This window comes from Haliaeetus albicilla, chromosome 1, assembly GCF_947461875.1.
Source record: "Haliaeetus albicilla chromosome 1, bHalAlb1.1, whole genome shotgun sequence".
Taxonomy (NCBI): Eukaryota; Metazoa; Chordata; class Aves; order Accipitriformes; family Accipitridae; genus Haliaeetus; species Haliaeetus albicilla.
In genome coordinates this window covers 16939455-16965009 of record NC_091483.1, presented here as the reverse complement: position 1 = coordinate 16965009, position 25555 = coordinate 16939455, and the positions used below count along the sequence as shown (strand labels likewise).

Sequence of the window (25555 nt, the reverse complement as noted above, 5' to 3'; positions counted from 1 at the left end):
GATTGAGCAGGACCTTCTCCATATGTCATCCTAGGGTTTGCAAAGTTCAGTTTTTCCCTTTGTTTCTGTAGGAGAGACTGTTGTCATGGTCACAGTCTGTGGGAGGGAGCAGCCTGACAGTGACAGGAAAGCGAGTTGGGTGAGGCAGTGGGAAGTGCCATGTTACTGGTCTGTGAGTATACGTGGTTGATGTGGGACAGTTACCTTTGATCATGCTGTCATACTGATCGTGCTAGGTATCTTAGCTGGTTTAGATATTGCCTGCTTAAAAAGAAGGAAACTAAGATTGGTCTGCGACTTGGTCACATTCTGCATGAGCTGGACCAACATAAGGAACAGATCCTTCCTGAGCAGATGCTGTGTTGACAGACATGCTCTCCCCTGAATTAGGGGTAGCATAGTTGCTCTGTGAGAGGGGAAGAAGTATCAGACATCAGGGAGCAGGTCTTATTTCTGCTCCCTGAAATAAGTACATTCACTTATTGGCACCCTAGTTCCATACCAGCTATGCCGTGCTGCTGTAGTCATTACACTACAACAGTTGTTGCAGACTGACTTGCCTTCCCAGTGAGCTGTTTCAGTCTTGAGCCCCAGTGGATTTCCACGGTACACACACCATGCAAGGGACAGAAGTGTTCTCTCTGTGATTACACAGGAAGTCACTGCTATTTTAGGAAGGCCTTGAGGCTTCAAAGTGTGTTTTACAGCTCTGATTTGGTCAGGTCAGCCTTTTACTGCTGTTAAAAAAAAAACAACACAAAACACAAACAAAAAACCACCACAAACAAACAAACAAAACCAACCAAAAAATCCCCCTATACAATTTTTCTTTTTATATCCAAACCCTGAGTCTGGAGGATGTGGAAAAGGAAACCAGCAAGGAAATCCACAATGAAGTGAGAATTTTATCATCTGTTCTGCAATACCTACACAAAGTGGGGTGTTTCCTTACTGGTTTGTAATAAGCTGTTTTTCAAAGTTATCAAAGCCTCTCACAAGATTAAAATGAAATATCATATGTATTCTGGTTTATTTCTGTGGAGATTTTTAAAGTACATCTTTTTAAAGATTATGTTCATGTTCTATGTATTAAATTATTCTCAGAATTTTAGCTTTTGCTAATAGCTCAGCAGTTACAAAATTTCTATAGTATGTAATTACTAATTCTGTTCCACAAACCTGATACAATCATTTGAAAGCAAACAAATGGTAACAAACTAGCAGCTACACAGTTATATTAGTACTAGGCTAATCTAGTTATAAAAAACTAAATGCATCAACAGTAATTTTAAACCAATTTATAAAGTAAGGCAATGCCATATCTGTAAATGATCTTAGTGAATTCAATGTTATGCTTTGTATGTGTCAGCAGGCAACAGGTGTTTTTATTAAAAGAAGTGTGAGAAATGGCTTATAATGTGCTGTGTAGGTTTTTAAATATTGTTTCCATCCTGGAAGTAGATTATTGCACCTCTTTATGAAAGGACAGGATATCTTTCTTTTGCCACCTAAATATCTGTACTTTTGTTTAATATGGAGGTTAACTTAATAAGTCAGTCATTATTTTGTCAAGACAAATTCTTGTAGCCACACTCCTACTTAATATTAAACACCCTTTAATTTTTTTGGTGCATGTTAGGCAGATAACAAATTTATTATCTCCTAAATAAAGGAATGTATGGGTAGTATCACATTTATGGAAACAAGCAACATTGTTTAAAGCTGTTTCCTAAAACTGTATGCTTCACAATTCTTTAAAATTAAGAAAGCTAGTTTCTTCATAGTTGAAGGAAAAAAGTTGCAGTTATCCTTCTATTATACAGTATTGTACTCTGTTCCAAACTTCAGCAAATGAGAAAAATTCTGTTAAGTGTGCTTATGTTTTTCTGGGGAAAAATGTGGAGAGGTTTTTCTTTTTTATTCTTTATAATTTTTTGTCCCAGGGTGATATGATAGAAGAGGAAGAAAAAACAGTGCTTAAGAAAGATAGTGCTTTAATTATATTAAAACAGGATATTGCTTTGTTTTTTTCATTGATTTTGTTTTGTTTCCTTCTCTAAGACTTTAACTTGAAATAAGAAGTGAATGTGGTGTAAGAAGCTGGAAATAGAAAAAAAGGAAAGGTTTCCATTAATGCAGAATGTGACTGCTTTCCTGCCACAGAATTAGGCTTTTGTAAGCTTATGAAGGGGTTGGCTGACTCCACTGGCCTTCAGTGTGCTTTCCCTGATACTTTCTGTTCTTGGTCTTGACTAACCAAGTCATTAATGGCTCAAAATCGAGTTGCAGTAAAAATTAGAAATTGTCCTTATGACTGACCTAAGAGTCAAAAAGTTCATGATGAACTGTGAAGTAAGGCATTTTCCATCAAGAGATTGATTCCAGGGTTGAATCTTCAAATGAGTTTGGAGCCTAGAATGGACCAGAATTTGATGTTGTCATTTCTGTTTCCTGATCTTTTTGTCGGGGCCGGAAAGATCAAGTAACAGTTCTTTCCTCTTCATACAAATGAAAATTGTCCAAAGACGACCATATCATCAAAAAAGAGTTAGACTAGAAAGAGATACTTTGAAATCTTTTCGATGAGAGGAACAGCTTTGTTTAGTAGTGACAAAAAAATATTACATTAGCAATTTTATTAGATGTGTTTCTGTGAATCGGATGATGGAGTTCTAGTGTCTTCACTCAAGACTCATTGGTAGTCAGATGGCATCTAAATTATTATACAGAGATGGTACAAGCTGACCTAGATATGCAGAAAATTTGTATTTGTGTTTTCTGTCTTGTGAGTGGTGGATCAGTGTGTTACGGAAAGCTTGCCTTGATAAATTTGTGTCCATGAAGACATGCTCTGATATAACTTTTTCAGGCAGGAGACAAGATTATCTTATACATATTCAATCAGATATTTTTGAGCTATAGTGGGTTGTTCTGTTTAGAATTCACCAGAAGGCTGGTCCACTTCAAGCTTATCTGGAACACAAAAAGGCAAAGGCTTTCACTCTCAGTTGGGCTGTGACCCCCCCAGAGCAATTGCCAGCCATCTCAGCTAATACTGGGAAGATCAGTCGTTAAACTACTTTGCAGATTGTATACTGAAAACTGGAATATAATATTTTTGCTCTAAGAATGATGACTGGTGAATATAGTAGCAGTCCTTTGCTTCCATAAACCTTTGTCCTTCTCTGCAAAAAGAGGAAAGGGGTTTTCACCTAAGTTTAACTGATCCAGAAGACACTCGTATAATCAATGGATATAATTAGGAATAAGTAATTTGATTAGTTGAGCCCCATCTTTTAGGATTCAGACAACTGCTTTAGAATAAGGTGAATTATACTTTTGAAGCACGTGTTTCTCTCCATTGCTTATATAGAGAGCTTAGGGTGACCAGCTCAGATGTAGACATGTACATTTACCACTGATTCCCACACTGGAGAACTACTGAATTTTGAAAGCTGTGAAAAGCATCAGGTAGAAGTCTTAGAGATTTGCGTTCACTAATGCCTGAGACAGTGTTTCTACAAGAAGCTGGCAAGTCCAGAACAAAAATGATCTGGCATCCATTTTAAACCTTGTTAGTATGATCTGATAGATTATTTTTCCATTCTTCAGTGAGAGAATTAAAAGGGACAAATTATTTACTACCCTCCCTGCCAAGTTTCTGCTGTATTCAGTGTCAGCATCAGCTAGGTAGAGTTAAGGAAAAAAGATGTTGGAAAATTAATGAGGGATTAAGTGTTAGTGTTCAAGATAAGTTTGTGGAAAGAGAAGATACCTTTCCTACACCCTTACTTCTTCTACCAGTTGGTCTCTGAATATTTAACTGCATTTGTCCTCCAAGACTAAAAAGGAAGAAACTTCCTCACCTGATTAGAAGCCAGGGTGATCTGGAGAGTCCACTGAGGGAGAGGAATAGGGTTTGTGAGCTTATGGAGAGGAGGCAGCCTAGCTTGAAAGTGTTTTATTCTTTATTTTCACCATAGCCATGACAGACTAGTAAGCCCTACTATTAGACTGGGCTTCTTCTGATCTTGTCCTCTGTTTATAAGTTATTTAAATCATGAGAGTTTTGGTATTCAGTTTTAGATTTATTTGCTTTTCTATTTGTCCTTATTCTAGTCTTTTGCACTGATGGACCAGTTCTTTAAGGAAGCTGAACACAAATAGCTGATTGGGGTTTTGGTTAATCCAGACTTTTTAGTAGCTGTCACCTCTAACAAATAAATTAGTAAGGTGACTGCTGCTTCCATTTCTTCTGTGTACAACACTATGAAGACAGAGGGAGAGAGGAGAGCTCAAGGCAGCTAAAGAAGGACAGAGCAGCAAAAGGAGAAAGAAGTAAACTGTCCTTTCCCTTTCATGTTCACATCCTAGCAAGATTTTGCTGTTCTTGCTGATGTCAATCTTTGGATATGGCCTGTGAGCACCTTATGACCCTCGTTGTTCACATTACTGTGGTTGAGAACTGGTGGAATGTTGTGTCAACTCATCTACATTTTATGAGGATATTTCTTCGCTTTTAAATACTAAAAAACTATGGAAAAGGCTAAATCAGAACCAAAGAAATGTATCCTTTCATAGTAAAAGAAATTTTAAATTAAGGCACTCTATCCCAAACTCCCTGCTGATTGTGGAAAGGGAGATGGCACAAGTCACTTGCTGAGCTAGATGATAAATTTTAAATTTCTTTCACAATATTATTTAAATATGTATTTTTTTTTCTGTCTGAATAATTCCTAACAATCTTGCTTGCCATGACCAGGATTCAATGTTTATTAAACAACTTTCAATAAGAGATTTTAGTTCTTAGAGGCACACATTCTTTTTGGTCAAATGAATGATCTCTGCAAATTTCAGGCCTGACAAACATATTATTTAGCGTAATTAGGCAGTGATCTAAAGAACAGAACTGTGCGGGAAGTGAATGGTTTGCCTTTCCTAAAGAAACTTCTCTGTGCGTTTGTGTAATGTGAAAGGCTTTTCTTGAAAAGGTTAAAAAAAGTTCTAATCAACTTCTGTACATTATGTAGAACTTCATTTTCTAAACTCTGCAAAAGAAAGTTTCATATTTAATGGGAAATCATGAATTATTCCATTTATTATCTACTTCCTCCTTTCAAAGACATGATCTGGATAAAAGGCGGGGTGAATAATTTCAAAAAAATACAATACATTTTTAATGGGAAGGTGCAAACTACAGATTCTCATGACTATTAGCAAGTATAGAGGAAACAGAATTTTACTTGCAAAAACTCATCAAACTCTTGCAAAGATAAAATACATGACATACTTTAATAAAGAAGAACACAGTGAGCTGAAGTTTTTCTTTTTTTATGTAACTTGTTGTTTTTACTAAGTTTGGTCTTACGGTTTTCTAGTGTTTTCATTTCTCAATAGTTCAACAATATTTAGTACTGAAGAAAATGTACAAGCAATACACAACTGACTTCTATTTTTAAAACACTCCATAAAGGTGAAGCATCTCTAACATGCAAAAAGAGTTTGAAATAAAGAAAGACAGTCTAATTTGCCTTCATACAATCATCACTTCCTAATAATTCTCGCAGTGAATCCTTCTGAATTGTGCAAAAGCCTCTCTTTTCTTTTCTTCTTTATCTCTGTGTGGTCTGTTTGTCCTTAGACTACTAAGTAAGTTCTGTCGGGGACTGGCATGAGATATCATAAACAAAAGCAAATACACTATGGGAATTGATCATAGCAATAGTATAATAAATGCATAGCCTTATATCGGGTTTTATGATAATTCATAGCATCAGCTTGAAAAGATACAGAAAGTAAATAATTATGATTATCTTTTTCTAAAGATAATTTTGCACACTGTGAAAGAAACTTGCAGCAAAATATAATGACTTCTCCGATATCATGCAAGTGAAATGGAAAGGGTTCCAATCTCAGATGTTTCTAGCTCTCAGACCATTAGGTCAGCTCTGAAATAAAAGAGGAAAGTTGAGAAATACTTCATTATGATAAATAATAGTCCATAAAATATGGTTGGAATTACATTTTGTTAATGAACATAATTAATTTAGAAACAAAAGCAGTAAGATTAATGAAGATAATGTTTTTTTCTGATTGTGCTTGAAATAATCACAGGTGTGTATGCTCCTGTATGAAGAACATTTTTGTAAGGGTAGCACTTTTATCTTTATTTCTAGTGCTTTCTTTGCATTTATGTTTAGGGACAGAATGTTCCAAAAGTTCATTGCTAAATTTATATTTCCATTTTCTGGGTTAATGAGGATTCTTAATTATTACAGTACTTACATTCATTTTAAAATACTTTTTCTGTGTCATCCTTTGATGTTTATAATTGATTAATTTTTCATTTTATGTAGTATTAAAGTGGCAGTGCAGCTTTGAACAAAAGGAAGCAAGTTCAATGTATGTGTTCTTTGCGGGATCCTACTGACAGGTTATGCATCCACTTTGATTGCATGATTTAGGTTAAAGAGTGGTTTGACAACAGTCGGAGACTGTGAGGCAGTGGATGAAAAATACTGCATTACTTATGCTGAAAAGTTATTGTACCTATATATATGGTATAAAGTACCTATATAGTTATTTTCTGATATACTTTATTTTCATCTTTCTATTAATAGTTCTGAATACATAGCTCCATAAACCTTTTCTTATTTAAAAAATCTGAATTGTTACAAAAGTCAGTTTGAAGTAGATGTTCTTCCCTCTTGTGATATGTACAAATTGTCATGCAATATTTTTTATTTATTATTTAGAGTAGGGATTTCTTTTTATAACATTTGGTGGATTTTATGCTTTCTGTATTAGGCCATTAGCTATTTCAGCTTTATAATTTGGCATTAAAAAACATGCACCCCACTCCAATATAATTTGATTCTCAGCCTTAGTAATCAAAAATTCTGATGTGTAAGCTAACCATCTATTACTACTTAATGCCACTTACTGTACTTTCATATCTTTCTTTAATGAGATTACTATAGTCTACAATTTAACATATTACCATCCAGTAAATATTTCATTAAAAGTATTTAAACAGACAGTCTTTAAACTAGGATTAAAGAAGGCTGTGGCCTGATTTAGTTAAATAGCTTTGTATCAGTAGCAGTATGTGGTGAAAATGTGCTGAGTACCTTGACCAACTGAGGGCTTGACTCACCAAAGTACTTATATATATATATATAAATTTTCACACTGAACTCATATACTCAGATGACTCGGATATATTTTCAAGTTAGCTATGTACCTAACTTTGGTGGATTGCAGCCCAGACACATGACAATGTAGATTTCAACAGTGTGAGTATATGATTTTATACCACTGTAACCTAGATCGTAGCATGGCTGAATGCGGTAGTCAAATCTTCAGCTTCCATATTTACTAAGTATTTGCGTAAGTGCTTTTTGTCTTCAACAGTGCCCTGCAGGAGTTTTAACTGTATTTTAGATGTGGGTCACTAACGGTGTTTCAAAACTGTTACCTTTTTTTGGTTGTCCAGCTATAACTAAATAATAATTCCTCTTTTGATTCTTAGGCAGAGCAGCCTGAAGTTATAAACTCTTACAGCATGCTTGGCTTTTTAGTGTTTTATATAGTATGTTTGGTTTTACTTAATGCATATATTTTTCAAATTTTAGTGAGGAAATTCTGGTGTCTCCTTGTTTATGCTGTGTTGTTTGTATATAGGTTAAACACAAAGTAGCTAAGTATTCACATACTTGATGTAATTTTAATTTTCTTGTAGATTTATAGACAGGAAACGTGGGGGGGAAGTAAAATGTATTTGTTTAAATAAACTTAAGCAAAAATATCTTGATTATTTTTTAATAATTTTGTGATCCTTATCTAAGGCATTTATATCAGTCATTGTCTTGCCAACTGCAGAAGGAAATCCCAAGTGGGTGAAACCTATTTGAATACAGTTTTTAAACATTATAATAATTGGTAGAGTAATTATTTTACACTGGAAGTACACTTTAATATTTTATATACTATCGTTGTTTAATCCATGCGATTTTGAGCTTTACAAAATTGGATTGCTACGGTACACTTGTATTGTAACCAGCAGCTGGCACTAACCTATAGTACTAATTAAATCCTACAAAATCTAAAGATATGAACCCTGATACTAAAAAAAAAAAAAAAATCTGTCATCTGAAAATAGTAGACTTTTGCACTTATTTTGCATGTCTGTAATTGACCATACCAGACAGGAGGCATGGAGAATTAAGCTCATGACAAATAATTGTTATGCTATACTGACTATTTTGATGATTTCTAACACCAGTACCTGCCTCTTGGCCTCTTAATTTCTTTTTTTTCTTTTCTCTCTTTCGGTGTAAAGGGTAGAATGCAAATAGCCTTGCTGTGCAGGATTCTAAGTTAAAGGGAATGTAGTACAGTGCTGTCTATCTCCCAGCATTGCTTAAGAGTCTTGTAAAAGTACAATACCTTAACATAGGAAGGTCCTTGAGATTGCAACAACAGTGTAATTTCATGAGCCTCACTGAGGGTTGCTGTTCACGGGTTTTGCACTTGTACGGGCAGATTAGAATCAGGTTTCTGTGATTCCTCAGCATGACTCTAGATCGTTTTAGAATAGTAATGATAATAATAAAAGAAATCCATATAAGAAAATTATATAAGCAGCTGTATAGTTTAAGAAAAGTAAAATGCCTGTAGCAATATCCAGGTACGCTTAAAGTACCGTGTTAACAACAGCAGTGCCTTTTCAAGCTCACAGATCCACATTCAATAAATAGCTGCTTCCACCCATGTGATATTATACTGCATGAAATCATCATCTATAACATGGTACCACTAAAATGGCAACTTTAACTTTTTGGTGGTTATTTATTTGGTGCTAAAAATTCTTCTGACGCCCACCCCCCCATGACACGCACACAGAAGCGCACAGAATTTTTCAGCACCTCATGCATGAAATATGGCATCGGAGTAACTGCTGATGTCGGACAAGTGCACGAGACCCAACCAGATCCACTGAGTGGACCTCATTCCACTGGTTTACCCAACCTGGGTAAATAGACACGTAGCCCAAAAAAAACCAACCGGGTTTCAGTAATGAGAGAGATGAGCATACAGTCAGAGGAAGAGCGGGTTCTCAGCATTGTCTATGTTTGTGTTAAGCATTATGGTTTTCATCTGTTGAATTTCATGGATTTAAGAAAATAACCCAAATCTGCTTGAAATTAAAAACAGACTAATTGGTATCTTTGTTTTAACCACAAACAGATAGATACGCTCCAGACTTCATTTAAAAAAAAAAAAAAGTTTTTTAAAAATCACTCTGAAATCCTTTCCTCCTAGCATGCACATACGCGCCTTTAAAGGGGAAAGAGGACTTCAGCTTTATATTGGTCTCAGGGTTCAATTTTCGAGTTAAACGCAGCGAAGGCGACAGAGCCGCCCGCTCCTTCCAAGGCGTCTCGCCCGAGCGCCCGGCGGCAGCGGCGCTCGGGGAGCGTGGGAAGCGCAGCCCCGCCGCTCTCCTGCCCGCTGCTGCCTCTCACCCTCCTCTTCCTCCTCCTCCTCCTCCTCCTCCTGCCTGCCTTTGTTCTGCAGCCGTGCCCTGCTGCGCTGGCGGCTGCCTGCGCCGTTTACCCTGCCCCGGCTGCAGTTTTCCGCGTTTCCAGTAGATGCCCCCAGAGACCATTAAAACCTCTTGAACGTCTCCAAGCAAGCGAAAGGCCGGCCTGTCTGCATCGGGCGGCTTGAAGTTTAACATAACCGTTCAAAGGAAAACCTAAAACCGGCGCGGACGCGATGCAGAGAAACATAACCCACTTGTTTAATAGCACATCGTAATTTGTTAGGTAGTCAGGTTCAAAAGCTTTGGTGCGAACTAGTTTATTAATGTAGTAGAAACATGCTGCTAACAGTTGGGTTCGATAAAACAAATCATGTACGTTTAATTAGGTGTCCGGGTTTGATACTGACATTAGAAAGAAAGTAATCTTCGGGTATGTAGAACAGGAGACGTTCTGATTAACCGCTCATTTTACATGCTGCGTGACATCATAAAAAGCAGTATGAAAAGGATTTGGGGGACTGAGTTTATCTCAAGGTATCATGAAAAGTTTACTTTTGTCACCTACACTACTCCTCCGTTCGAAAGCACTGTTTGTTGGAAGAAAAGGGCACTGGCATTTTCAACGGGAACTACTTCGATAACTGAAACGATTGCAGAATTCGTTGCAGCGTCAAGCTCTCTCAGGCGTCAGCAATACCATTCATCCCCATAATATCATTAATTTCTAACCCTACTGTATTGTTTGTGGGTGATCAGTCACTTGTAGCTTATATATAGCAGGAGCTTAAGGAAGCAATAGTATTATTATTTTGCATTTTGTGTATTTCCTGGTTTTAAGTATAACTGAGAGAGGACTTTTATCTTTATCCCTCTAAAATTTGAATGGTTATACAGTAGATAGCTGCATCGCTTGTGAGTTAAAATCAGTTACCTTTGCCTAAGAAAAAAATGTGCTCTGTACCGTATGATTACTTCCACATACTTTCCATTTCTTTACTAACTAAGATGGGATTTATTAAAAGAATATTGGCACTGATTTTTAAAACTGACCTATTTTACTCTATGTTTTGTTTTCCTGTATTGGTTTGCTAATAATGCTGTCTTGTGGGGAAAATGTGCTTTGCCTTCAAGTAAAATGCATCAGTCTACAGGAAATAACAAGTTACACGGACACAGTTCTTCTGTTTAGACGAATATTGGTACTGTGCTCAGTGAGTATGCAGTGAACGTTAAAAATTAACTGAATGACATTTTGTTTAGTCACTGTTAAGCTCTTTTACCAGTACTTTCTTGTTTACTTCCAGTACATCTAATGATCTAATGCATGCACACATATACACATCTATAAATCATATTATATAAATAAATACGCGTGTATGTGTGTCTGCTATACAGATAGCTATTCCACTGCTCTGAGTTATATTACTGCAGCATTCAGTCCTAGGCCTTTGGAAGTTGGTAGGAATTTTTTACCTGTATTCTTCAATATTTTTTTTTACTTAGGTAGAATTATAAAACAGAAAAAAAGAAAGCATTCTATATACAGAGTAGAGAATACATTGTACTGTATTAACATAATACCTTTACGGTATTTTTAAGCTATATACTGTGCATCTGACATATGGCAAATGTAGCATATTCTGGCAAATTAAAATTCAAATGTTTAAAGATATTTCTCATTTACTTTTCTAAGATAAATGTTGCAAATGTTTTCTGGTACAGAATAAGTATATATTTTCCCTTGTCTGTGTGAACAATGTGTGCTTTTCAATCTCAGAAAAACACCTATTTATATATTAAACATAAATTCAGTACTGTCTAGTCTAAATCATACCAGGATTTTGTGATATTTTTCTGTTCAGTTCTGCAACTGAAATGTAAAAAAAACAGATACGGACGATTAATGTGCATCTATGTAGTAATTAATAGATTTTATTTTAATCATATTAAATATGAAATAATGCAGAATATTTACTTCTTACATCTCACATTACTGTTTATTTCCCTGACATCTAGCTAAGAAGTTTTTTACATCACTTCCATCTTATTAGCATTGTTAAAGAACTGCAGTAGCTCTTTTTTAGGCTAGAAGTATTAGTATTGTTAGGCTATTGTTTAGCATGAGGTCATCTGAATTTATTACATACACTATAAATCTCAGTTTTCAGAATTCCATATTTATTTTAAAGCTGCTGAGAATTTGAAGTTAAATGGATTTTAATCTAAAAAGATAGTCTTGAACACAGTTTGGAAACTTAACGGAATATACAAAATAAAATTAACACATCTGGGTCCTTGCCATTTTCCTGGGACAAAGGTTTGTTTTCTCACACTAGATACGTATGCCTGCAAACCTTTACATCTGTGCTTTAGTGTTGCAGGCAATCCCATTGGACTCATAGTTTTCTCCAGGATAGGACACAATGACTGTTTCATGCCACATAAAAGAAATATTTTGATTATTTCCATAAATAATACCTCAAAAGATACATTACCTCTTGAGAATATCTGATTACACAACTTTTTGATATGTATCTCTTATCAGAGTTTATGAATGAGATAACTTTGATATAAATTCATCATTGCGTCATTTGATTTTAAAATTAGGGAGAAATTATCAAACTTTTGCATCAGTAAACCAGTCCCAGCTGAAGTTATATGCTAACCAGAAGCAAAATAATATCTAATGATTATGTTTCTGGTGTAGCATTTGTTTGACGTTTTTAACCAAGCCGTCATATCCTACAGCAAAACTATTTAACATATACATTGTTTTGACATGTGGAATGTGCCTCATTTTTCCCTGTGCACTGTTTTAAAGCAAACTAAGAGTTCATTGTGTTTTCATGAACTAATGTAAACGTGGGGGGGGAGTTCCCATCAGTCAGCCTTTTTTACCGATACCAGCTAAAGAATACCAGTCTATTTTTAGCATGCTTTCAATATAGAGATTGGTATTTATTCGTTATTGCCCTCTTTACTTCCCTAGGGCATGGCATTCGTAATCGTATTTTAGGAGAACGCTTTCTGAGCAGGGGAAAAAAATGCCCCTTCCCCGCTGCTGAACTGCAGAGGTCTCTTCTCGAAAGCCGTTTTAGTTATCTGTACGTATTTGGTAAAGGTGGAGAAGAGAACACAGGCTTAAAGGCTTAAAATCTATCTTTCTTATTCCCAGTAACAGGAATTCATACAAGAAGAACATCTGCATAGACATGCTGCGACAGGGTTATCACGAGTCCTTCTCCGAGCTCTTCACTCTGATACAGAAGTGGAATGCCTTGAGGGAGGCTGCAGGGCCTGGGTCAGCCATATGGCAGCAGAAGTCCCTGGAGGAGCAGCCTGATAAGCTGGATCAGCTTTACCTCTTCCTGACCAGGGCTGAGGCAGCCCAGCGAGCAGGTAAATGGGGGGATTGTGGGTAGCAGAGCAGCGGGAGCCCCAGCCGCGAATGCCTGGGGGAAGCTTCCAAATTGTTTCATGTATGAATTTGAAACGTTACTGCATCTTAGCACATTTCAGCCTTAGTCAACTAAGCTGTATTTATAGAATAAATGATTAGGAGCCGCAGATATCGGGAGAGGTTTTGAGGTTTTGTGAAGGAAAAAAAAAAAAAAGAGGGGGGGGGACACCATGTAGAGTGCGTTATGATATCATCAGAAATGTTTGATGTATTTATAGCTTTGATAAGTTCTCAATTATTTTCTCATAGTTTCATTATTTATTGTTTTTCTTTCTCTATTGATTTGAGTAGCTGGGTTTGTATTAGAAAAATTTAATAGGTGAAATGCTGTTTCACACAGTAATAGTTTTATAAATCTGATTTTATTAAATACCCTGTCTGCTAACTGTGTTTGGATTTGTGACTGACTTAAAAAGGATTGTGAACATGTCAAATAAAATACAGCACACAGATGTAACATGCCACCTGTGAATTACTAGATATTAGTGAAGACATAACTCCAAATTACTGTATTTTCTCCGTTGCCTACTATTTACTAAGCGCTCGTATTTATCATTTCCTTTTACTATAAATAGTAACATAACTTACTCTGTCTTTCTCCTTTGGAATAATTGTAGGGATGGAGGCAGATAAAAGCTCTAACTAACTGCAATCCTGTTTCATGGCTGAGCTGATTTCACTATAGTTGGCTTATTTCAAGTTGCATTTTGATCTACAATAAAGCTTGTGAGTTTGAAACCTAAGCTATTTGACCGAAATTTAGGAACAGACAACTTCATTTAAAAAAGGAACAGCAAAAACCCCTTTCAGCACTTACAAAAATGTTCATTTAAAATGCTTGTTTTATGTTTACTATGAAAGCCAAAAGTTGTGTTTCTTTATTTAATTCACTGTAATTCTAGGCAGGAAATCTAGCCAGCCCGAGATTGAATGGAATCTTCAGATTTGTCTGAAGTATGACTAAAACCTGAACAGGCACCCCCACAGCTTGCAGAAGTACAAGAGAGAAGTTTTGCGCTCAGACTGCCCTCACGGAAGCGTACTGCCAACACTGTGATGTTCAAAAAGTAGTAGATATGGCTTATCCTGGTGGGCCTGCTTCCTGCAGCTGCTGGAGGAGAGCATTTTGCCTGCCTTTGGTGCATGATATTTTTCAGTGTTGCAAACTGATATGTGACAACAGAATTGGCAAACATGCTCCCAGAGAGTCAAGACGCTGCTGACTGTGCAGTTTCTGCCCCTATGAAAGGCAGGGGCCCTTTCTCTCACTGAACTCGGCATATGTTGTGTGCTGGGCTCTGTAAGTCTTTCACCTCTCACAGAGACAAGATACCACCCATTGTCTTACTGATTGTATCTTGCCTCTAGGAGAGATCATCTCCCAACCTTGCCTGTTACAGTTAGTTAAAATGAAAGAAAAGAAAATAACGAGAACGTGCCAATAGAGTTGGCAAGCATCTTTACTGAATTGCCAGTCAAGGTATAGTTAGTTTTGATTTTTTCACCAGTGTCAATGCAAACCTTTGCACAAATCTCTTGTTTGTATTAAGTGGGGCTTGAGTCACCTGGCACATGAAGAGGTGGATGCTAATTCATGTTGCAGGTGTTAGAGCTAGTAGAGCTGTGAAGATAATACAAATTATACAGCTCATCAAATACTAATTCAGTAGTTCCGCTAATCCAGTTACTCTCTGATTCTAATCAAATTGCTTGGGGCTCTGGCTTATGATCTCCTGACAACTCTAGTTGACACCATTTAAGAAGTGTTCAGCAGTTCACCTCAGGTGGAACTTACCATGATGTAGCAGTCATAACAGCAGCTGACCTGCATTTGCTCTTCAGCTGCCACAGTTCAAGCTTAAAAGGCTGAAAGTAATATTTGGGGCTGCAAACTGTGAGAGTTTCGCAGTGTGGCTGATGTCACTAATATTAGACTAGCTGAAAGTTTACCTGTTTCAGGTATGCTGTCCTGAGCAAACAGGTATGTTGAAGAACAGATAGCAGGTATAAACTATGAAAAAAAAAAAAAATAAAGAAAACTTCATGACTTGTAAGGTTTTTGACAAATTTAAGCTTCATGAAGGCATTGTTTTTGAACCTGAAGTGGTAAGTGGAAAAGAAAACTTCACTTACTATGTCAGTAAATAGTTTTCTTATTTGTTATTTAGTTTTTCTCACCTGATGTTTTTCTATCATAGAGTGTTGCTGTCTTAATTGTGAGTATAAATTAAAAATGCTGCTCCTAGGTTTAGAGGTTTATGGTTGTTACCACAGTGCATGGAGAAAGCTAGGTATTTATTCACTTTCCATATTTATTCGTGGAATATGTTAATTTTTTTTTTTTGATAGTTTGTAGTTATAGGACGCTGTAATGCTGGACATAAATTGTTGGCTTGAACAGAATCGGTGCCATGCATAATGATGTGGAGGCTGATATCAAAGAGCAATTATTTTCTTTATTGCTGGGTTTGAAAATGGTGATATTTTGTTTACCAGCATTACATTGTACAGACTGCTTACCTTTACATACACCAGTGAATGTGCTCTCTGTTTTCATTTTTAGTGGAACATTTTGATTGAACTTCAAATGATACAGGAGTTGTCTGTTTTCTTGGGGTTTTTTTAATTGGCTATTACAAATATTACAGTGTGTGCAAAGAAAATACCTCTTTTTTTCTGTCCAACTTAATCTCATTGTCATTGTATTTGAACACCTCATAAGTATTTAAAAATAGAAAGCTAGCATTAATCCTTGCAGCTTCACAGAAAAGTAGCTGAACAGTTATTTTGGCCTAGGTACAGCATTATCCCCAAAATACTGGCAGAAACATTGGCAGTACTTGACTGTGTTCCTATCTGGTCTTTTTTGATGCAAATAATGTAAATGTTTCTGACTTCAAAATTGAGCTGTTTCTAATTATTCCTTGATCTTTCTATGTTATCATGGGCTAACCTCTCTTTTTACTGGTTCTGGTGTCAGTAGCTAAAAAAAAAAAAGGAGATAGTTTAGCTCTTTCAATATGTATGGTTGTAGGGGTTTTTTTACAGAATAATGCAGGATAAATGCCAAAGCAATGTATCTACATAGTTCATCATGTGATGTATACAGTTATTTCTCGCCATGTGTATGAAAACGTTGGGGTTTTTCTCAAAAAGAAAGTTATATTTTGAGGCTGTGGAATGCCCTGCCCGATTGCCTGCTTGCCTGCCTGATTGTACTGCTCAGAGTAATTTCACTTAAAGGTATAATTGTCTTTGGAAGGTATAATACAGTGCTGGCAGGTTGTTGTTTCTATCCCTTTGAAGAGCCATAGCTCCCTAGCCCCTACTTAGTACTGTTCTGTGAGTTAGCAGGAGGGAGAGTTTGAAGCCGCAGTCCATGCTTGTCTGACATTGAGGGTTGCTAACTAAATATCCTTTAGCTGCTGAAACCCTGTGAACAAATGATGACCATACCCTACAGAGGTGCGCCAACTAAATAGAATTCTTTTTGTCTGTCTAAGACCCAGACAAGATTTGACTCGATATCTCTCTGTGTTTGAGTGGGTCATGGAGAAGAAGTAGGAACAAAGGAAATCCAACTAAGAAGTCTTTTACTTACATTTTGGAATTTTTGTAACGGCACCCAGTGTAACGTGTGCCTGGGAGAACAGTTCATTGTAATGATAATGTTGCTGTTTCTCAGGTAAAAGTATTTAAAAGTGAAATTAAAACCTCTAAGCTGGTATTTGCACAGATTTTACCATATGGACGTAACTGATTCTTTAAATCACTACTTGGCTGCTACGGTCCGTCTTACTGTTTTAAAATGCATTGCTAATTTACTTGTTGGGTCTATATGTGCATTAGGCTAAGCCACTTCCGTGAACTGTCTCCTCAAAATATTGTGTAGCTACTTTTATTTAGTTAGCACTGAGCCTACCAAAAGAATGATTGATAGTATGCATTGTGTGTTTTAGACTGCGGCCAGCCTCTCAATGATAGTGTGCCTAATTTGGTTTTTGTCAGATTAGAGGTCACCTGTCCCAGTCTTATTTCAGAAGGGCTTGGAAAGTGTTGCTTTTCAGACCATATCTGAACTACATATTAAATGTAGACTTGAACCCTACCTGAATCCTTACCTAGGACTAGCAGAGGCCTTGAAGAGCTGGTATGAACAGTGCTTGCTAGCATGAGCTAGTTTACTTGATTGTACAAGTTGAAGAGAACGCAAGGCAAGTTACAGCTCAAGAACAATTAAAGGAAAAGATGTCTCAGCCATTGGCTCTACCATGCCAGAGCAGGAGAGCAAAAGTGGGGAAGATGCCACAGTTCAGTGGCTGCAACTTGTATTGAGCAGTCAGGACTATAGTGGCAGATCACTGTGTTCACTGTGCCAAAGCCAATGCATGGAAACTACACTCGACTACGAACATGCCTTCAAAGGGGCAAGACACTGCTTATTAGTAGATCATTGGGGCAGCTGGTGGAGAGTAGGAGTTATGACCTGGAAGCTATTGCCTTTTTCAGATTCCATCTGCACCTGGTTCCTGACCCCATGCGACCTTTGTGGTATCCTAAATGCTGAATCTGTCCACGTACTACAGGCTGATGACCCTTGTTCTAGAGAATCAGAAACACAGAAGGAAGTGCTAATTTGGCTTTTTTTTTTTTTACTCCAGTGTAGAGAAAATTTTGACAGTATGAGCTGTTGTTGTAAAAGATGGCTTTTCATAAAGCATATGAAGAAAGCATGAGTATTTGATGTGTTTGCACTGGAAAATCTTTCTTTGTCTGAGGTACTTAAGGTTGAAAATAGAGTTTAGCATTTTACAGTGGTAAGCTTTTCTGTAAGCTTATACCTTAGGCTGGGCTAGAAACATTGCAATAACCATATTGCCCATGCTATTTGGGGAAAAAAATAGAAAGAGGTTATGCATTAAAAAAGAAGAAGGATAAACATACCAAAACCTCTTTTAATATTTGCTTGGAGGAGGCATGGTTTGGGGGGGATAGGGAAAGGAACACTATTTTCTTTTCTAAGCAGGTTTGTTGTTTTCTATTTAATACTTTATCACAGGAAAAAATGCAGAGTTGCTAGAGACCAATGGAGGAGTTTATTATTTTTATAATTATCTTTAAAAAGCGAAGTGATTCGCTCAGGAAAGAAGCCAAGCCTTCTCAATATATAGCCAATTGTAGAACTACCATTGACTTCGACAGAAGCAGCATTTCTTAGAAAATTTCAGTATTACTTTTTCATTGCAATGGCTTGGAGTCCCCCTTTAGTGTCCCAAATTACCAGTTAATTGCTTTTTATCATTATCATTAGATAGCTTTATCCTTACTTAGCAAAATTATATCCTGACCATTTCCTTAGCATCTTTGTACTGTCATTGAATATATTCCCCCTGCCTACCTAGCAGTGTTGGGAGGGGTGTGCTCTGTGTACACTCTGCCTCACGATAACTAGGAAGCAGAGGCTCTACCTGAAACTTGATGGTGTCAGCATGCTAACCCACAGCAACATTTCTTCATTTGTGTGTGTTTAGCTTATGGATAAACTTTCTGGAAAAAGGAATGATTGTGTGGTCCTCTACCTGTAGGTGTAGAGGCATGATTGTCCTGAACAAGAAAATGGGACTGATTCTTTCCCGTGTATGGATCCAGGTGGAAATAAACTGATTGCAACACCATAGTCTATTACCGTTTATGCTTCTTTTTGGCCCAACAGCCTCCAGCCTGGATCTTTCTGTGTGTGAATTCATCACAGCATCAGCTGCCCTGCCACTAAATCACTGGTATTGATCTCTCTGGCAAAAATGAAACTTCCAGTATTAATGGTGTCTCATTCTGACATCAAAAATGACTCCTAGTGACTTAATTGATCTTAGGTCACTCCTTTATAAGTCTTCAAGAGTGAATGGTCAGTTATAATCAAGTCATACTCACTAAAAACAACTAACTGAACTGGAAGATGAGTGTTACCAGCTGTTGAAAAGTTTCCATATGGCCTTCATCTGGCAGGAACAAATGACTGACTGGTGGTTTTTTGAGTGGAAAAATATTGAGCCATAAATGGATGTTGAAAAATTTCTTTCTGATACCTGTATTTTGAAAATGAGTACAAGTTCTATTTTCCATTAACAAGAACAACAGCCTCTTTCTTTTCTTCTTCAAGGAAAATACCAAGCCAGGATCTCTTCACAATGTTGTTTTCTTCTGTTCTCTAAGGACCATTTCTGTACTACTTTTTCTTTCTTTTACTACATCCTGTCACAAAGGAGATCATACAGATGTGGCAGCAATTGTACTTAAATTATGACTTGCAGGTCATCTATATGTTTCTTTTCTCTCGTATTAGCTCTGGGGCTGTCACACTCAAATGCCTCCTCACTATCCCAGTGCATTGCGCTACTTGGTAGTTGTCTTGCTGAACACAACAAACATGCAGACCATGGATTTGAATGATCCTCTGTTCCATGCACACCTTTGCCAAGGGAACAGTTCCTGAGAAGAGGCCAGGAACAAACAAAGATATTGTTCCCTGGGCCAGTCAGGGACTATGGCTTGAGCATAACAAGGGGAGATCCTAACTGACAGTTCAGATGCACCTGAAGAGATTCTGATGCCGAGCAGAAAATACTATATGGATTTGATGTTTAAGCTCGGGTCGAAGGGATTTTTTAAAAAATCTCTGTTTAACAAAAAGATCTCAGCAAGGTTTAATATGGATACTTTCCTTTTGTGCATAGTTGTTCAAAGTTGTTTTCCATTGCAAAGGACAATGAAAATAAAATATTTTGAAAAGTTCAGGTCGAACAAAATGAAAGTAATCCATTTTCTGTAATTTATATTCTGTGACCAAAACATAAAAATATTAAAATATAAAACAAATACTGCAACATAGCATGACTTTTAATTTGTTTTCTGGTTAATTTTTGTGAAATATTACTGCCTTCTATTTGGTAATTTGGCATTGAAAAAAATGTTCGGTTGAATAATTGTCCATAAGATGTATTCTTAGCCATGCTTCAGATCTTCAATTAAGTCCAAAACTGCGAACTATCAGGCCTCACCATCTGCTCCGTCAAGTTCTGTTTGTTTTGTGTAGCTGCCATTTTGGGTAGATGTTCATATTTACAGTGTTCTTACAATCCTGTGACTTAAATGTTCTGGAAGACCTGAATTTAGCTTCCAATATTTTATGAAATTAATGTAATTTTTGAAAGATTAATGGGATCAGCCTTTGAACCTTTATCTATGTACTTTCTTAATTGTTTCTTATTTAAAACCAGGAATTTGTCTTGCAGGAACTCTTTTACAGTTGTTTGTGTGATTCAGACTTCTCTTTCTGTTCATTTGGTATTGCATTCCAGTGCAATCATTCCCTCTCTGATAAGTGGTGCAGATAATTATGGTTTTTTCTATCAACAGATATGTAAAGATGACTTGTCTACACGTATTTTATTATTAGTTGTAGAGAACTTACTATACAAAATCAGAGACGTCAAAGCTTTAATGGGAGATTTTATAGAAGAGAGTATTTACCTATTCTAACATTTTTCCTCTCCTGGGGAGGTAAAAGTTCACTTTTACTAAGTCTGACATGCTAGCTTTACCACTGTCAGAATAATCTCAATGAATTTCTTTATTTGTAAATCAGACCTTGAATCCGGAAGACAATATGGCATGTAAAAGTCTATCTTCTGAGATTTATTTTATGACCAGCATATCTGGTCAGCCACTGTCCAAGACAATTACAGAGACATGGTTGTCTTTGTGCACTTCTCATTGTTATTCACCGGCAGGATAGTCATCAGAGGGTCACATTAAAGTTCATTCAATCAAAGCTGTGGCAGTAGCAATAGTCCGCCTCAGGTCAGTTCCATCTCTTGAGATTTGTAGGGCACTACCTGAAGTTATTTGGGTAATGTTATGTAGCATTAGTGCCTTGATACTTTGTAGCAAAGATTTCAAAGCCAACAAATCTGTATCTGGAGTTCTACCCCAATGACAATCCAATTATCTTTCCCCTTACTGTGGTATTGTAACCATTTGTATATATCGTCTGGTATCTTCTAAGTTCATTTTCACTTGGCTGTAATCTGTATGTAACTTGTATTGTTATCTTTATGTTAGTGGTTATAATTAGGTTTTACATTTCCCTGTTTGTGTGGTTATTTGTTTACGTACTTGTAATTGTCCTGGGAACCTCTGCCTTTTACTTCTGAGATAATCTTTAGAAGTGCTCCCTTGTGCTGCAATAGATGTTTAAGTTGGGATAAGATAAATCACAGCCAAGAACTATCTGGCTTTCTTCATTGAGAGTACAGGGATCCTAGGTAACCTATTTCTATATCTAAATTGGTTACTTTGGATAAAACCCAACTATGTCTTGACTTTTTATCTATGCATATGTATACATGTGCTTACATATATATGTATATGCATATGTGTGTGCACACACACAGATAGATAGATATATGTATATTAAACCCAAACCAGTTCTGTTATTTCCATTCCAGTATCACTTGCAGATATTTTTGAGGCTATTCTACCAAAATAATCTTAATTTCTAATGTATGAATAAGTTTTATATGATGTACACTCCTGGATATTCTGAAGATATTCAGAATATTCAGCCTTGAGGGGGAACAAAAGGCATGAAAACTCACAGCCATGAAGAATGTTCTGATTAGGAATACATGAAGTCTATATATTGATAATTATTCCTCTCAAAGCCAAATTTCTAAACTTAAGCTGTTGTTTTGGTATCAAACCTTAGATACAAATGATGATATGATAATCTAGATGTAATTTCCAGGATATTTCTATTTTGGTGATTCTAAAGAGATTGTGAAACATTCTCATTTCTTGGAAGAGGTGTTATCTTACTTAAAGTACTAGAACTGGAAATGTATGTAACACAAACTGTTTCAAAAATAATAATTTTATATATTTTAATGGGAATTATTAAAAAGGTAGAAATATGAGGTACCACTTCATGGAGGAAAAACTCTGAGAAAATAAATAGGAAAGCAAAAGCAACAAAAAAGTATTGTTCACCATTAAAGAGGAGGAATGAATTTGTAAATCAAAAGACAAAACCAGAGAATGTTCAAGAATGGGGAAAAGACATTTCAGCTTGATTTCAGAAACTTTTAAGCAGGGAAAATTCAGCTAATGTTCTCCAGAATGGCCAAGACAGATAAAAATGGAGGAGAAACAAATACTAGATAAAACTCTTGAAGTCTGCAGACATGATTAGGTGGTAACAGGATTCTTTCAGAAGACAGAATAAAGTTCTTACTGTGTTGTGAAATGAAGAGCTTTATCAAGATGTTCTGAAGTCAAAGAACTTAGTCATGACAATGGACAGAATGAGAGATTTAGATTACTTCCTAGTACACCATACGTAATTTGTCATTTTTAATTTTGAGACAGAACGTACTAGAGATGAAGCTGAGGGAACATTCTCTTGTGTGGTTTAGTGATGCATTCAGAGTACTTTTTTGAGTAATTGCTGCTGTTTGTCCCAAACAATGCAACTGACTCACACAGATCATAGAATTTACAGTTGAGAAATTAGTCCTTTTTGAAAGTTGGATTTTCCCCAATTCTTCCTGCGGAAAACAAAAGAAGAGAATTTAACTACATCTTTCGATCAAAGTGTTTTGATATGGTATCATAGTTTTAAAACACTTAGAAAAGATCTGGAATTTAAGTGAGATCTTGCCTGTATTGAAATCAGGTTTTTTCTGCAGTTGATTTCTGTGTGGTACTCCATACCCAGGAGTAAGAGGGTTTTTTTTCTTTCTCTTCCCCCTTTTCTCTCTTTGTCGAGCAAAGCTTACAAACTGCAGAACTCCCAAAAGCAAAGCAGTTCTGTTCACACATCTAGCTTAACCAAACAGTCTCTTACCTGCTGCAAGACTTGTGGTTCTTAACTCCTTCTTTACCCAACTACATGAAAATTCTTTTAAGAACTGCCTGTTTGGCTTATGTTCATTTAACAGCCACAAACACAGTAAGTGGCCAACAAAAACTGCAATGGAATTTTAGCTAATTATTCCCATTCACATCTGACATGAGCAGAGTTTGGAAAGAAAGTTCATTTAGTTTAGCCAGTGATAAATTTAGCTGTGAAACATATAGGTTCGTGCTGTACTTTATCTCAGATTCTTCAGCATCATGTAGCAAATATATGTATTTCAAATCCCCCTTAGTGAGAAGCAGTGTGATAAGAGTTGTCAGGTAAGTTTTAGATCTCTAAATTAATACAGCTTTGGGATAATCCAAAGAGGATTTTTTGTGGATTTTTTTTTAAAGGTGCTTTTCTGAGAGAAACAACTCCAATTCTGTAGGAGCTCTCATTCTGTAATTTTAAATTGTGAATAATATATTTGTTGACAATGTTGTAATGCTGCTTAGGTTTGGGACTTGCAGCGTTTCTATAAATTTTAGGGATAGTATGTGTTCATTTAGCTGTCTGAGATGATAATGGGAACTAAATGTGGGGGTTTTTTTCTTCAGATCATAAAGGAGGTCTGTGACTTTGAGTCTCCCCTGCTTTCCACATTTGGTCTGAGAGCAATACCTTGGTGAACTGTCTTTTTCAGGGCAAGGTGTAAAATTTCAATTTGTCCTTAATTTCTAAGAGTGATAAGGTACTAAAAATGGGAATATACGTGAAAACTCAGAGCCTTTCTTGTTAGTCTTACTTTGAACATTTAAAATGTTATGAATTAATGGATTGTGTTTGCAGAGTGTTCTGTTTGGTTCTTTATCTCTGTCACCACAATTGCTACCTTAGACCTGTTTTGAAAGCTCTCTGTGCCTTTTCAGGTCTCAGTGGCTCAGACAAACGCTTCTCACACAGTGACTGTGCTTTTTGTGCTCACTCTAGCTTCTCTCTTTTGTCTAGCCAATGTCTTATCCAGGTTTTGCATGTTTTATTGAACTGAATTTTGGTTTTGCATACAGAAATGAGAGCAATTTATTGTGGTTTTTCTAAAGTAAGTTTTCAACTCTGCGTAATTTATAAGGTTATAATTTTCCCCTCATCATATTTCTTTGAGTGGACATGTAGGAGAACTTGGTGGTATTGAGTGGTGGAAATATAAATAGCTCTTCATTTTCATTATATGGTTATTGCTGTAATACGTAAGAGTTCTGAATGCTGGTGATAATCTAACATTTTCATTGTCATTTTTGTTTTTGAAGGGCGCTATGAGGAGGTGTATGATAACCAGCTTAACTTAGCCTACTGTTTCAATGACCCTGAGGACAAATGGTTAAGTAATTACTTTTATGAGCAATGCTTTAACACTGCTCAACTAATAAAAATTGATGGTGGGAAAAGAGAGGCACAAGCACATGCAAATATGGGCCTCATCAATGAGGAACAAGGTAAGTCACTAAGATAGTAAAGCTACATTGTATCAGCATTGAGACAGTCATATTTGGCAATTTGTGTTTCATCACAAGCCACAGTATTTCAATGTAAAGTTGATTTGCAACCATAATTTAAAAGAAGTTTTAAAACTGTTGCAATTTTAGTTTTTGAAGCAGTGGACAGGGAGACAAAGAAGTCTGTAACTATTCACAGACCTCTTTCCTCTGACATTCCATCTACAGTTGAAAATGGTCTGTCAGATGAAAAACAAAACACAAGTTTAAAGGAAGCATTTGTTTAGCACAAAGGTTCTTTGGGTTTGACCTTATTTCCTTCTGCTTGTTTTTGACAAGAGACTGGTAATGCTGCCTCAGGCCACAGGTGTTTGAGTAGGATGGCATCTGTAGTTACACAAATGGGGTTGATTTAAAAGAGGTGTGAACACATCATTCAGTTTAATCCTGCCTCCAATTTACACTTGGATAAAGCAGCCTATATTTTTGTGTTAATTTTAAAAACTACCTTCTGGTTCTCTTGACTGAAAATGATGCCCTGTTTGTTTGTATGTGACTACCACATTGGTGTTTGCTTCAGATTTATACCTTGCCACAAGCTCCATTTCTCCATTCATGTATCTGTATCCTCAAACTGTGAGTCCCTGAAACTAGAAAAGATATTAATAGGAGTAACTAGGATCATAGAACAGCCCAGGCTGGAAAGGACATCAAAAGATCATCTGGCCCAAGATTTCATGGGAAAGGCAACCTAGATGAGATTATTTTAGCATGCTGTCCGATTGCATCATGAAAACTTCCAGCGATGGGTACTCTACTGCATCCCTGGGGAGGCTGTTCCAATAAATGATGGTTCTCACTGTAAAAAATACTACTTTCTTATATCAAGATGAACCTTGTTTCTATATTTAAAAATATGTATTACCTTTCATGGCAGAGGGGTTTGTGCATATATAGCAGTCTGGGTATAAAAAAGGTGTTTTCCTATGTTTGTATAAAATCCTTTCATGTTGTGGGAAGACAAGCCATGAGTGAGCCTCAATTAACTGAATAATACCGATCTTCCAGTTCTAATTTCTAAGTGTACTGGATGCCTAACCATTGCGTCAAATATATGTGATTTGTATAGTCATTACATTTTTGTTTTTAAGTTTGAC

General features: G+C 36.5%; 1 protein-coding gene across 1 annotated transcript in view; it reads left to right on the top strand.

Annotated features, from left to right (window-relative positions):
• The window catches only part of TTC29 (tetratricopeptide repeat domain 29), a 278739-nt gene that overhangs the window by 145051 nt on the left and 108133 nt on the right, over positions 1-25555 (top strand). The window contains exons 5-6 of the mRNA XM_069780368.1: positions 12723-12946; positions 24213-24398. Of these exons, the coding sequence (XP_069636469.1) occupies positions 12760-12946; positions 24213-24398 (373 nt within the window). The 5' untranslated portion in view covers positions 12723-12759. The remainder of the gene's footprint in view (positions 1-12722; positions 12947-24212; positions 24399-25555) is intronic.